The 14876-nt window shown below is 42.7% G+C and overlaps 1 protein-coding gene across 1 annotated transcript in view; it reads left to right on the top strand.

Moving 5' to 3' along the window:
• The first annotated feature begins 2188 nt into the window (after window positions 1-2188).
• Window positions 2189-14876, top strand: part of LOC126291855 (brachyurin-like) — a 508030-nt gene continuing 495342 nt past the window's right edge. The window contains exon 1 of the mRNA XM_049985577.1: window positions 2189-2253. Coding sequence (XP_049841534.1) covers window positions 2193-2253 — 61 coding nt within the window. The 5' untranslated portion in view covers window positions 2189-2192. The remainder of the gene's footprint in view (window positions 2254-14876) is intronic.

Genomic DNA, 14876 nt, shown 5'->3' with positions numbered 1-14876 from the left:
GGATCTGCAGCGTATTGGCCCATGGTGCACGGAATGGCTATTGAATCTCAATGTAGACAAGTGTAATGTGATGCGAATACATAGAAAGATAGGTCCCTTATCATTTAGCTACAAAATAGCAGGTCAGCAACTGGAAGCAGTTAATTCCATAAAGTATCTGGGAGTACGCATTAGGAGTTATTTAATATGGAATGATCATATAAAGTTGATCGTCTGTAAAGCAGATGCCAGACTGAGATTCATTGGAAGAATCCTAAGGAAATGCAATCCGAAAACAAAGGAAGTAGGTTACAGTACGCTTGTTCGCCCACTGCTTGAATACTGCTCAGCAGTGTGGGATCCGCACCAGATAGGATTGATAGAAGAGATACAGAAGATCCAACGGAGAGCAGCGCGCTCCGTTACAGGATCATTTAGTAATCGCGAAAGCGTTACGGAGATGATAGATAAACTCCAGTGGAAGACTCTGCAGGAGCGACGCTCAGTAGCTCGGTAGGGGCTTTTGTTAAAGTTCCGAGAACATACCTTCACCGAAGAGTCAAGCAGTATATTGCTCCCTCCTACGTATATAGCGCGAAGAGACCATGAGGATAAAAAGCATACCGACAATCCTTCTTTCCACGTTCAATATGAGACTGGAATAGAAGGGAGAACCGATAGAGGTACTCAGGGTACCCTCCGCCACACACCGTCAGGTGGCTTGCGGAGTATGGATGTAGATGTAGATGTAGAAACAGCGAAGGAGAGTATATTATTGATGACTAATATCTCTGGTATGTGTATCTGTTGCGTTTATTAAATTTATGAAGCAGCAGTACAAATTTGTGCACCAGTCCAATATAATAACTTGTCTCAAATAGTTTCGAAATTATGGTTTTTTGAAATGAGAGTTTAAATTCATGGGTACCCTGCATATCAACGTGACTTTGCTGGAACAGCATGATGTGTTGTGGATTGCTGCGTTCTTGGATAGTGGGAGATAGCGCCACCGAGCTCGTAACACATCTACTACTGACGTATGCAGCGTTCTTAAGAATGGTACACCATCCCTGCGTCATTAACTGCATACAATGATGAGCCAAAATATTATGACCACCTGCTTAATAGCTTGTTTACCCGTCTGTGGAACGAATCCATCACTCATGAGCCAAAACGTTATGAACACCTGCTTAATAGCTTGTGTGCCCATCTTTGGAATTAAATGTGTCACTGATTCTGTGTATCAGCGATCCGAAAGTTTGTTGGTAGGTTCGTGGAGATATGTAGCATTAGATATCTACGCGAAGGTCATGTAATTCTCGTAAATAACCGTCGCTGATTTGCATTCGCGGCGATGGTGCCCGATAGTGGACCAGATGGGACCGACAGTATTTAAAAGTTCGTTGGGGAGGACATCAAGCACGAAGGGATGCAGATGGTTTGCAGCTGTCACATGTCTTCGGTTACCGCCAGACGTCCCATGCAGGTGTAGGAGAGTGTCTTCCTTAGCATAACACTGCTCCCACCATCTTGCAACTATGGCGCCCGGCACGTTTCGAACTTCTGTTCATATTGGCGGCGGCGTTTGTGGAGACGACCGGTGACGTAATGTGGTGAAAATGTGATTCACCCGAAAAGCCGACACGTTTCCATTGGTCGACGATAGAATTCCGGTGCTCCCCTGCCCATTCGAATAGTAACTGACGATATCGTGCGGTCAACACGTAAACACGTAGGGGTCGTTGACTGTGGAGCTCACTGTTGAACAATGTAAGTTGAACGGTGATCCCCGAAACTTTTGTGCGTCTACCAGGGTTGTGCTGTTTTGACAGAAATGCCACAGATCACAGTGTATCCTCCTTGACAGGGCAGACAATCCTCCAAACAGTACTTTGTATGAAGAGTCATGGGTGTCCAATCATTTAGCGAGTAATGGTATTTTCGCTGTCTTGCTTCCTTCTGACGAAGCTTACGACAGTAGCACGTAAACATTCGACCAGCTTAGCCGCTTGTGAGTACTCGTTCACGGGCCCTGCCTTATAGTACTCTGTCCTCTGCCTTCCCCCGAGTGCCTCCGCGTTCGTGTGCTGCGTTCGCACACACCTGTTTCGGCACGACGCCGCCAGGCGGCTCTCCAGTGCGCCAGTGCGAGAGGCTCGCGCAGCCAGGCGGTGCCAGCATCGGCAGCAGAGCAGGCGGCGGTGGCGGCAGCTATGGCCACGCGCTCCCACTGTGCACTCGCGGCTGCCCTGCTGGCGGCGATGGCGGCGACGAGTGAGTGCCTTCCAATCAACTGGTTTAAAACAATGTTTTTACACATTTTCTCTTTGTTATGAAGCGTTAACCAATGCATCGTTTAATTTGTGTTCTTTTCTCCTGACTAGTTTATAATGGCCTACTATGATTTCCTGCCCACCTCTTAATCTCGGAGCACCATTTCCATACTTTGTTATTTGCTGTGTACAGGTGTGTTCATAGAGTATCGGGAACCTTTAATTTCGAGGTTCGTATTAGTGAAATCCTCGCGATTTTTCTTTGTTTCGTCGGCCAATATGTGATACTATGTGTTCACCGATCGCTGTATTGGACGTTTAGTGGGTCCTCAGTTGTCACGTAAGTTAGTTGTGTTTGCTTAAGAGTGGCGATAACTGATTTGTCTCCAAAATGGGCCAGACAGTTTGCATTATATTTTGCTACGAAAATGGAATAAAATGTAACAAAGTTTTATAAATTATAATTGCTGCTTTTGGTGACTCTTAGGAGTGAAACGAGGGTTTACAACGGCTATAAGCGTTTTGGAGGTGACGGTGAAATATTTGAGGATGGCGAACTTTCTGGGTTCCCCAGCGCATCAAAAACCGACGGAAATGTGGAAAAAACGAAAGTAATGATTATTTGGGATGGTTATGCTTAGTGTTTTCTTCGATTTTAACCGTGTAGGGGCTCTAGATTTTTTGCCAAAAGGTCAATATCAGTTAGAAGTACAACTACCCACAACATTAGTGAAGTTCTCTAGAACCAATCCGAAAAAAAAACTTCAGAATTTGTTGGGAAACAATTCGTGGCTTTTGTACCACAATAATTCACTTGTTCACACTTCATTGCTTGTTCATGAGTTTTTGGCAGAAAACAATATTGCAACGATGCCCAGCTTCCATATGCGCTACATATAGCCCCGTGTGACTTTCTTCTGTTTCTAAATGAAGCGAACTTTAAAGCTTAGATGAGTTTAAATGTGCATCGCCAAAAGATTACGTGCTGTCGCAAAGATAGAGTTCCAGAAATGTTCAGGTAATATGAAACAGCGGTAGCATAAGTGTATGTCAAGTAATGAGGACTACTTTGAAGAAGCTAACATTAATGTAGACGATTAACAAAAGTATTTCTAGAAAATGAAAATTACCGCTACTTTTTGGACAAACCTCACATAGTTAGCAGATATCGCACTAGCTCAATGGAAGATAGTGTTAAAATTTTCAGATGTTCTACAACTACTAAGTAAAGCTAACTAAAACAACAGGAAAACTAAAACAGATGCAGACAAGTATGTACCTGGCTGATAATTTACAGAAAGCGGGAATCAGACCGCAACCCTGACAACACGTCAAAAACGTCATCCTTAAGTTTTGGGGAACACATCGAATGTTCCCAAAACCATAAAAGTCGTGTCACTTTCGCTTGATCGGCAATTAAAATAGAGAGCCAATGTGTCTGCGATGAGTTGCCGCTCTTTTATGTGAAAATAGTATTCATTCTAGTAAAAGGTGGTGTACTGTGATTCTGTGCACCAAAAGGGCCACACATTGGAGAGTCCTCTCACTAGAGCGAGAAGCCAAGCGAGGTGATAACACATGAGTAGATAACACACTGAAATATCTATTTCATGTGCCCTCGTTCCAAGTATCACTTAAATAGAAAGAAAAAGGTCTGAGAGAGTTGCGTTATCATGTGCTGTCTCTTCGTGGTGGATTCAGAGCAACGAATCCAAGGGTAGCTGAGAGATATTATAGGAAGGAAAGAAAGGGAGGCGTGGATCAGTATATAAAAAATTTTGTACAGTGTTCACAGTCCATAGACTCGAGTTTTAAACGGATAGACTACCAAAAGTGTCAAAGTCGTATGAAATGGTGGGTGGATGGTTTTTGATGGTTTAGCTGGACTCAACAAGGAAATTTTTTTGCGCTAACAATAAAGATCACTTCTCTCAGCATTCAGAGCTGACACCTATACCGAACCAGGATGCACTTATAGTCTCACAAACAATGGTCAACAAGTGAATAAATGAGTTGCAGGAACCGGAGATGACGATTACTGACGAATGGACGAATTTTAAGTTACGTTAGATGAAGGATAGGCCTCACTTGCAGTAAAACTGTAATTCTGAATGGAGACATAGGATAATAAGGAGAATACACAACAATGATTGGGACACAAATATTTCTTTTGTCTTGGCTGTGTAAAGTTGAAGCTCCACAACAGTACAACATTGTCTCTGTTGGCGGTGATGTATGGAAGAAAAATGTCATCACAGTTTGATAAGATTAAGGTTAAAGATTCAAGGTTGGAGACTCAGTACGTGGGTTCACAAGAACGTGCAAGAAGTCTGGAAGTGGCTCCAGCAGGCGAACCCAAAGGCACTAGTGAGACAGGAGGAAACTGTGAAATGGCTCTGAGCGCTATGAGACTTGACTTCTGAGGTCATCAGTCCCCTAGAACTTAGAACTACTTAAACCTAACTAACCTAAGGACATCACACACATCCATGCACGAGGTAGGATTCGGCACTGTGAAATTCATAGGGATCTTACCGCATTATAGAATAGGACAGTGGATGATGTTATCCAATCCTTGCATACAGAAGGGGAAGACAAAGAAATTTTGTTAAAGTAATGGTTTCTGTTTGGCGCTCGGTGCCATGAGCTCACTGAAGGGGGAAAGGAGGATGGTGATAGTCCCTGTCATCAGGCTGGTGTCCACTGAGGTCGAGGATGGCAGGGATCCTAGTTATGGTAGTGTTGTACCTATTTTCCTTGGGAGAGTGGAAGTGCTGTGGAACCTACACCTAGAAAGAGGAATTCTCTTTGTCAGGCAGGAAGATCTGGTGATTACTAGCCATCAATGGACAATGAGTCTAGTTTTTAATGCATAGGAATGACAAAATTAAGTAAGGACGCTGCGGAAGGTGTTTTCTGGTTGTCGACGTAAAGCCAAGAAGAGTACTTGGAGAAATTTTGGGTAGTCTGAGAAGTTACATAAGCCGTATGAACAAAAATGAGAACAAATGTAGCAAGCAGTGGAGATTGTATCATGTTGGTTACAGAGAGAGAGAAGGTAACTTGGATACACGCTGTGGGGAAGGTTTTGAAGACTGTGTTAGGGATAGCAGATGCCAATGATGTAAGAGAAGTAAATTGGACGATGGAGGCAGTGCAGGGGGTTGACAAAGGGTAATAGTTCAGTGATGAAGTGTCACACGAAGTAGACGACGATCTTGGAGAGCGGAATATTAAATCGCGTATGCTTTGAAACTCTTTACAAGCTGAGAAGCGAGGTGATGGAGTACACAAAGGCATTGGACGACACTGTGAAACGAGACCTAGCGTCCTTTCAGGCATGAGTAAATATGTTGGATGCAACAGGCACAACGATAAGGTGGCGCAGTGGTTAGAACACCGGACTCGCATTCGGGAGGACGACGGTTCAATCCCGTCTCCAGCCATCCGTGATTTCTCTAAATTGTTTCAGGCAAATGCTGGGATGGTTCCTTTGAAAGGGCACGGCCGATTTCTTTGCCAATCCTTCCCTAACCCGAGCTTGCGCTCCGTCTCTAATGACCTCGTTGTCGATGGGACGTTAAACACTAACCACCACAACCACCACCACAACGAAAAGACTGCTGCACTAGCGAACAGCGTTTGTGACGTGGGAGTGGAACTGACTAGCTTTCATGAGGCTATTCATCACATTTTGCACAGGCTGTTGCGTTCCCACTTGTTGTCACCAGAATAGCTTCTTCCTGGGTTGAGGAAAGTTCAGGGGGAACTGACGTCAGAACTAGGGTTGGTATGGGAGCTCAATCGACAGAGTTTGCCTTTTTATTATCATAGGACGTCGGTAGATCTGAGGATGGACTAGGCATAGTTGTACGTACTTGTTAATATCCTAGTGACGGGAAGACATGCATAATTTACTTGTAACATCATTAACCCATGCGCAGTGAAATGCCAATTGGGGATACGAGGGGTGCCACCGACTTGTGAAGATGGGTGCAGACATGTGGTAATGACAGAGTAGAAGCTGTAACAGTGGTTCGACCGAGAAAAGTACAGTGCATCCAGCATGAGTGTTTCAAACTGGCGCAGACGCATGTATGCTGCAGCTATTCACTGACAGCACAGGAGGACTGTTTGACCAAAGGATTTTGTGGAACTGCCCATAAACCAGAACTGCCCTTGATTTATTCTGTATGGTGGTAGTGAGGAATGCTCACAGGAGTGAGGCAGTTGGAACTGAGAGGTAGTGGGTTGTTGTTTAATGGCACAGTACGCCACTTAACAGGGCCAAACTTCTGTCTAGCAGCCACAGTGATAGGAGTTACTCACTTGAATAGACACAGCTGTAGTGGTGAGACGAACCACTAGAGATATTCTCAAACCAGAATCTAACCTTCCTGAACCATACGTCGAAACCAAACTTGATAAATTTCCTGAACCAGGTAAGAGCCACACCAGTTAAGAGCCATTCTGCAGAATGGTTGATGAACCGTGTTGAACAACACTGGGAAGGCCAAGAACGAGTGAATGTGACCTCGAGTGTCACGATGTCAAGTGCCATAGTGGCTCTAACTCCAATGTGGATAGCTTTCATCTGTTTGGTGTGGAGAGCATCCCACCAGACTGTTGTGACATACTTTGCACGCTCGGTAAGTACAGAAGCGAGAAACAGATGCCATTCGTCGACAGGGAATTCAGATATTAGATTATTTCACATCTAACGTCAAACTGTAAAAATAATACCTAAGTTCCTTTCTGAGGTTGGAGCAGCATCTGGTAACAGTAGATTTGAATGTAGAATTGTATACAGGTACATGAGATTTATAAATCTGTCACTCTTCAAGACAACGTCTATTCATAAAATGTAGATACCTGTCCCCTATTCAACTGGTAGACATACAAAAAGGGGTCAGTGCATAAATGTATTAACTTAAGTAAACCTACCGATGGAGTTGCAGAGAGAGGATACTTACGAGGGTTGTACGAAAAGTAAGATTGCCAATGACCTACAGCCTCAAGGGAAGGTGCTAGGCTAAATCCGACAACAGTGCCGTGCGCAGTGGTTCCCCCACTCACGAGCCCGCCCATCCGCGAGTCCGCGGCTCGATACGTCGCTCAGTATTGGCTTGGCAGCCTTCAGAGATGGAAGTGTTGATCGCTGCTCCCGCCAAGTGCAAGGTTCGAGCAGTAATCTGGGCTCTCCACGCAAGGAAGCTGCCGTCCGTAGAGCTTATCACAAACTGACTGAGGTTTATGGGGAAGAATGCGTGTTCATTCAGCACATCCACAAATGGGGTGCAGAGCTTCCACGGAGGGTCGCACGGAAGTTCACGATGAAGGACGGAGTGGAAGGCAGTTGGTTTTGGATGCGATTGTCCAGAAAACAACAATGAACTGTTCAAAGGTCAGAAGTTCTGATAACTTAACACATTCCTGAAGCCTCCCACGGCATAAATGAATGAACTTTAACACAAACGTTGGTTATTTCAAGGTGTGAGTTCGCTGGGTCCCAGAGATTGACTGATGGACACAAGGCGCTATTCCTTGACTCTGCTCACAAGTTCCTTCAAAAATGTGAGGGGAGAGGCAACAAGGAGAAGTTGTTGGATTCTATCATCACAGGAGATCAAATGTGGGTTTTTCATTACATCCCCAGAACAAAACACCCATCTCATCACCAGCATCACTCCAGTTCACTGCCACCAGAGAAATTCAAACAAACGCAGTCAGCAGGAAAGGTTATGCGACTGTGTTTTGGGATTGGAAGGGGGTGCTCCTCATCGATTTCATGCAACCTGGGACGACCGTAAACTCAGACAGATATTGGGAATCGTTGATGGGAGGCGGGGTCCTCATGCCACTGTGGCAGATGTAGGAAACGCGGCGGCAGGCGTATTTGGAAGTACGGCGGACCAAATAACAGCTGATACCGCACACACCAATCCACTGGTAACACAAACCCTGAAATTGAAATTGACCCAGTGAGACTCACTTCATCTGTGTTGGGGAAATCCGTTTTGTCCATTGTCAAGTGGAGGCAAACGCAAAAGGGTAGGAGTCTACACCAGGTGTACTCAGTGCTTATGCCTGTGGGTCTCAGTCGACATGCAGAAGAGACTAGTCCAGTACCATTGACGGAAAAGGATGAATGCAGCTGCAGACTGTAGCACACGTTGGAAAAATGATGCCTCTTGTTTGTGCTCTGAGGTCATACTTTGATCATTCCAGCCACTGGCCGAGAAAACCAGCGATGCACATGTAGTTTCAATGAAGCTTACAGTTCGCAGCACTGTCCCTAGAACTGATCATGGTCCCTTGGTTCTGAGCGGAAGGACTGAACCTATAGACTTCTAATGTTCTGTGACAAGCTAGGCTGTGACTTCCTTTACTTGCACCACAGGGTTGAGAAAATTAGGGTGCACCTAAATGGGTCAGATGTGCACTACACATTAAAGCTGTTACCAAGGTACCTGACTGAGTGTGAAGTGTAGACTAGGGTCTTTTAGATTTGGCGACTACACCTCCAATCCAGATAACGATAGTTGTAGAAAACCCATAGGTATCAGCATAAGATAGAAAGAAATCTCTCCCTCAGGTGAGAGAAAGGTGAGAGAATTAAAATACTAGAGGTTAACTCCTAAAGAATTTAGAACGGAGTGGTAGAGCTCAAAGAGTTCTTGAACAGCAGTGAAGTCCACATAATACTAGGTACAGAAAGTTGGTTGAAACCTGAAATTGATGGCAGTGAGATTTTTTGGGGAAAATTTAAGTGTATATCGAAATGATAGGCTAATTACAGATTGAGGCATGTGTTTGTCACAGTAGACAAACTCAAATCCATGAAGCTAGAAATAGATTTTGTGTGTCAGACTGTTTTGGGCAAGACGCAGGAGTGGACATAAAATGAAAGCTGGATGCTTCTATCGCCCACCAGATTCCTCTCCTGATGTAACCAAAAAATTTAGAGAAAACATGAGTTCACTTGTATGTAAGTTCTCCAGCCATATTATAATCATCCATAGAGACTTCACTCACCCAATAATCAATTTCGAAAATTACAGTTTTCTTAGTGGTGACTGTGATATGACATCCTGTGGAACATTTTTAGATGCCTTCTCTAAAAACTACCTGGAACAGATAGTTCGGAACCTCATTCATATAGGATCTAATAGCAGGAAATACTCCTGACCTCTTTGAGGAACACAACATCGAAGCTGGTATCGGGTATTATGACGTGATTGTGGCAACAATGATTACCAAAGTACAAAGAGCAACTAAAATATGCAGAAAGAAATGTATCTTCAGTGAAGTAAATAAAAAAATCAGCAGTGTCATATCTTAATGAAGAACTTGAAACTTTCAGTACAGTCCAGGAGCATGTAGAGCAGCTATGGCTCAAGTTTAAAAGAAGAGTTTCCCATGCACTGGAAATATAAGTACCCAGTAGAACACTTCATAATGGGAGGGCCCTCCGTGATATACAGTCACTCTACAGATACTTCTAGAGACAAGCGCATAATGAGTGTGAAACAAAGCATAGCGTCGCTAGGCAATGAAAACCTCGTAACTCAAATTGGTCAAATTTTACAAAAATGGCTCTGAGCACTATGGGACTTAACAGCTGTGGTCATCAGTCCCCTAGAACTTAGAACTACTTAAACCTAACTAACCTAAGGACATCACACACATCCATGCCCGAGGCAGGATTCGAACCTGCAATCGTAGCAGTCTCACGGTTCCGGACTGCGCGCCTACAAATTTTACAGGAGAAACAAAAAACTAATTACAGAACTCACATGGGGACCTGATTAGTCATATGTAGTGGTTTCTGCTACACAATATGGATCCGGTCACTGGTACATAAGACTTTACTACGCACTTAAAAATTGTCTGCCGGTTTTTGGAGTTACGAGGTTTTCACAGTTATTTGTTTGGTAGTGACGGAGATAAGAGGCATTTGCACAGTTAAGAATTGAAATGAATGAATGTTTAATTTAAAAAAAAATACTTACATAAACTTTGCATTATTTGTGTATTATGAAACATCTGTAAGGATACATTGTAACAGATATAAAGTAAAATGAATAACTTCACATTGATCAAAATTTTGTAATATGGATGTTAATAAATTACGGTGTTTAAGAACATAGAAACAATGTTGTTAGCTTTAATTAAACTATTATTACTGTAAACTTTTATTACTGTACATGTGTAAACTTTTCTGCACTAATCTTTAGTTGTGAATTGTAAAGAGGGAGCACTGTAAATGAGCTGGGTATGTTCGACATCCTTCTTGGAAGTGGTTCCCATGTATCGCTGAATTTCAATTCATATTCCATTTTTCCGGAAGGATCATACTTGAAACACCGGATATCAGTCACTGTTGGATCGACAATTTTGGATCCTGGCGGAATAGACGAATACACCGGGAGTTTATCATAGGACTTAAAAAACGTGTGGTCCAAATAAATGACAACATAAGGGCTAGAACTTTGTCTTACGGTAGTAAAAACTTCTACACAGCCCGCAGGGGTATAAATATGTCGGTTTTTTAACTTCCTTTCTATGGTGGAGTGCATAGAATTACACTCCATTTGAGTGCGACCTTCTCCAGAAATTTTTGCACTATTGTAATGCCTTTCTGATTGGCGAGACGAGCCAGTGCAGTACTTATGACTGAGCTTCGATTCTGGTACATGCATCCGTCGCTATAAAAAAGTCTTCTGAATCATTTTGGACGTACGTGTCTATAAAATGCACGAGTATACTGTCAAATTCCGAAGCTGTTAGTCCACCTTCACTCTCCTGCCAAAGGTAAGAATAACCATCGTTACTTTTTAAATCATAGATGGGAAAGCTGTGGACCTTTAGTTTGCTTTTATAGTACAGTGCAAATGCTTTTAGTCTGGGAGAAAGCAGAAGTGCTTGAAGGTTCATAGTAAACTCTCTAGCTGATCCTGATTTATCACTGTTTTTCGCTTCCCTTGCCTCAGTTTCGGGCCATATGCAGAGTATTCATTGTCTGAGAGATTGCCTGTCTGGTGAGAACAACAAAGATCGCACTGATCCTTTTTAGGCGAAAATAAGTTATGATTATTTCCATCGAATACCTCGCCGAACTGTTTGTAAGCAGCTGGGATTTGTCCTCTTTTCTAGCAAAATTCTATATGTGTCCTATGAAGTTCTGATTACTCCGCCAGTTACGTTCCAAGTAGAGTTTTGTGGAAGAACGGCGGCAGTAACGCGATTACAATTGTAGCAACTCCGCAAAAAATCTGATGCTCATTGTCGTCCACCTGAAACTTTCGTTGGTCTCTTCTGCATTTGAGGACCTACTGCAAGCGTTCTTCCTGGTGCACTAAATGTCCATGTTCTGACACTCCATTTGCCTAAGCACAAAGTATTCCGAAACATAGTCTTGCAGACAGTTTTTCCCTGTCCTTCTGTAACAAAATTGTAATATAGTGTGTTAGAACGGTGAGATTTATTAGATTATGAATTATTTCTGCATCTTTTAACTGGAACGTAGTAGACATTGTTCTAACAAAAAATTTCATTTCACCCCAAGACATAGCTTGTCAGAAATGATTGAATATTAGCTATCTCTGCTGTTCTGTACTATCCTTGCAATTCCTGTTCCGACTTAAGGAAGAATGTTTACAAGTACATCGTGGTTCCATTTCCCTCCTACTTTTGCTCATTGTTGGTCTCTTTTTGCCACACTCATCTTTTTCCATTCCTAAATAATCCTGTCCCTTCATACTTTTTCTTTCTGCAAACTTTGAAGTGATTGATTTCTTTTCGTTTTACGGCGCTGCTCAGTACTTTTTACTCCCACATCAATTTCGTCATCGTCGTCTCCCGTGCTGTTGTTACTGCTATGGTCATTTGTGTTTTTATCTGGATCATACACATCACTACTGCCACTGGAGATATCCTCGGTGCTGCGTTCTAAAAGACTTTCAAACTCAGAAGTGGAATTCGCCTCTACATTGGCTTCTTTTTCCGCATTATCTCTAGTGGAAACAATAATTTCATCAATAACGATTAAATAATTTAATCACCTCAACTTTCAAAGAAGGATCTCACTTGAAGTTACAACAATATAAATTACGGTTTACCTTCACTTTGTAGGTCTACTCTTTCTTTTGGTGCAAGACAAGGTGGAGCCTGACTAGAATCTTCTTCCGGTGATTTTATACGATATGACCCGTTGTCGGCTCGTTTTGAGTGAATTTACTCTTTTTACCTATACCTGAAAACAAAGCAGTTACTGTAGAATGTTTATGATTCTGTGTAAGTTGTAAAATTAAAACTTCGTATGTACAGAGTGCAGTCTGCTTTACGCGCGATGAATAACGGGTAAATCAACATTGTTTTTAACGAGGTCATTATTAATTCTGTAAAGTAAAATACAATATGCAAATACCTAGAAATACCTGTAGCAGTAAAGCAGTGTTCTGTCTGTCAGTCAAAAAGGTTACTATCACATCAAAATAGGTTTCAATCTCGGAGCATGTGTTCGTCCTCCACATTAACAATGGCGATTACCGGAGATGCGAGGTTTACAGCACAAATTACATATCACTGGAGATGTGAGTTTTTCATTATTGCCGCTAGATGGCGACACCGTACGTCTCGAAGAAGGAAGGTTTCAACAGGCTATGTGGCATAATTGTCTACATTTGGTAATGGAGTTACGAGGTTTTCATTGCCTAGCGACAATAGAATTATAGTTAGGGAGATACAGAATAAATCACTCTCTGGTTATGAATAAGTCATTTATGATGCCTACAATGATACCATAGCAGAATATTGTCAAACGATCTTTCATAAAACCCAAATAAATTCTCTTCCTATGTAAAGGCTGTTACTAGCGAATCAGACAGGAACTGAAACTGAGGGTAGCAAAGCAAAAGCTGACATGCCTAACTCTGTTTCCAAATGTTTCTTTAGAAAGAAAAACTCGGAGAATTGCGCCAATTTAATCCTTGTACCACTGAAAAGATGAATAAAATAAGTGTTAGTGTCAGTGGTGTTGAGAAAGAGCAGAAATCATTGAAACTGAACAAATCCCCAGGGCCTGATAGAATCCCTACCAGATTCTGTATCGAATCTGCGGCTGCGTTAGCCCGTCTTCTAACTATAATCCATCTTAGATCCACCGCACGGGAAAGCACAGGTAACACCCATCACTAAGAAGGGTAGCAGAAGTAACCACAAAACTACCGTCCAACATCTTTGCCATCAATTTGTTGTAGAATGTTAGAACATATGCTGACCTCAAATATAATGAAATTTTTAAAGAGAATGATCTCCTCCATGCCAGCCAGCACGGATTTAGAAAACATTGATCATATTACACCCAACTCGCACTTTTCTCACATGACATACTGAAAGCTTTAATCAAGGCAACCAGGTAGATGCAGTATTCCTTGCTTTCTGAAAAGCATTTGACTCAGTACCACACCTACGCTTATTGTCGAAAGTACAATCATATGGCGTATCGAATGACATTTGTGACTGGGCTGAGGACTTTTTGGTAGGAAGGAGGCACCACGTTATCTAAGTTGCACTGTCATCGTCAGATGCACATGTAACTTCGGGGTGCCAGGGAAAATGGTTTGCGACCCATGCTGTCGATGCTGTATATTTATGACGCTGCAGACAATATTAATAGTAAAGTCAGGCTTTTTCCACATGATGCAGTTATCTATAATGAGGTACAGTCTAAAATAAGCTGTATAAATATTAGGTCAGATCTTGATAAGATTGCGGAGTGGTGCAAAGACTGACAACTTGAACGAAATTTTCACTCTACAGCGGAGTGTGCGCTGATATGAAACTTCCTGGCAGATTAAAACTGTGTGCCGGACAGGGACTCGAACTCGGGACCTTTGCCTCTAACGGGCGAGTTCTCTACCGACTGAGCTATCCAAGCGTGGGTAGCTCAGTCGGTAGAGCACTTTTCCGCTAGAGGCAAAGGTCCCGAGTTCGAGTCTCAGTCCGGCACAAAGTTTTAATCTGCCAGGAAGTTTCACTGACAACTTGCTTCAGATGTTTATAAAAGTAAATCTGAGCACTTTATAAAACGAGAAAACTTAGTATCGTATGATATTAATCAATGAGTCGCAGGTGGAATTGGTCAACTTATACAAATACATGGTCGTGACACCTTGTAGGCTCAGTTGTGGGTAGAGCGAGGGACTGATCTCTGTTTATTGGTAGAAGTGCAATCAGTCTAAAAAGGAATTTCTTGCAAGTCACTAGTGCGGCCCATTCCAGGATATTGCTCAACTCTGTGAGACCATGCCAAATAGGACTAGCAGGGATATTGAAGGTATACAGAGAAGGGTAGCACGAATGATTATAGGTTTCTTTGATCAGTGGGACAGTGTTACAGAGCCGCTGAAGAAAGTGAGCAGATAGACTCTTGAAGACTGACAACTACATCCTCCATGTCGCTCATGTGCTCGTGAGGATAAGATTGGAATAATTACAGGACACGCAGGGACATTCAAACAATCGTTCTTCCCGCGCTCCGTCCTTGAATTGTATGGAAGCAACGCTAATAACTGTTACAATAGGTCGTCCCTTCTGCCACGCGCTTCACTGTGGTTTGTA

Source organism: Schistocerca gregaria, chromosome 9, assembly GCF_023897955.1.
Source record: "Schistocerca gregaria isolate iqSchGreg1 chromosome 9, iqSchGreg1.2, whole genome shotgun sequence".
Lineage (NCBI taxonomy): Eukaryota > Metazoa > Arthropoda > Insecta > Orthoptera > Acrididae > Schistocerca > Schistocerca gregaria.
The sequence above is the reverse complement of the archived record's forward strand: the minus strand, read 5'-3'. Positions and strand labels throughout refer to the sequence as shown.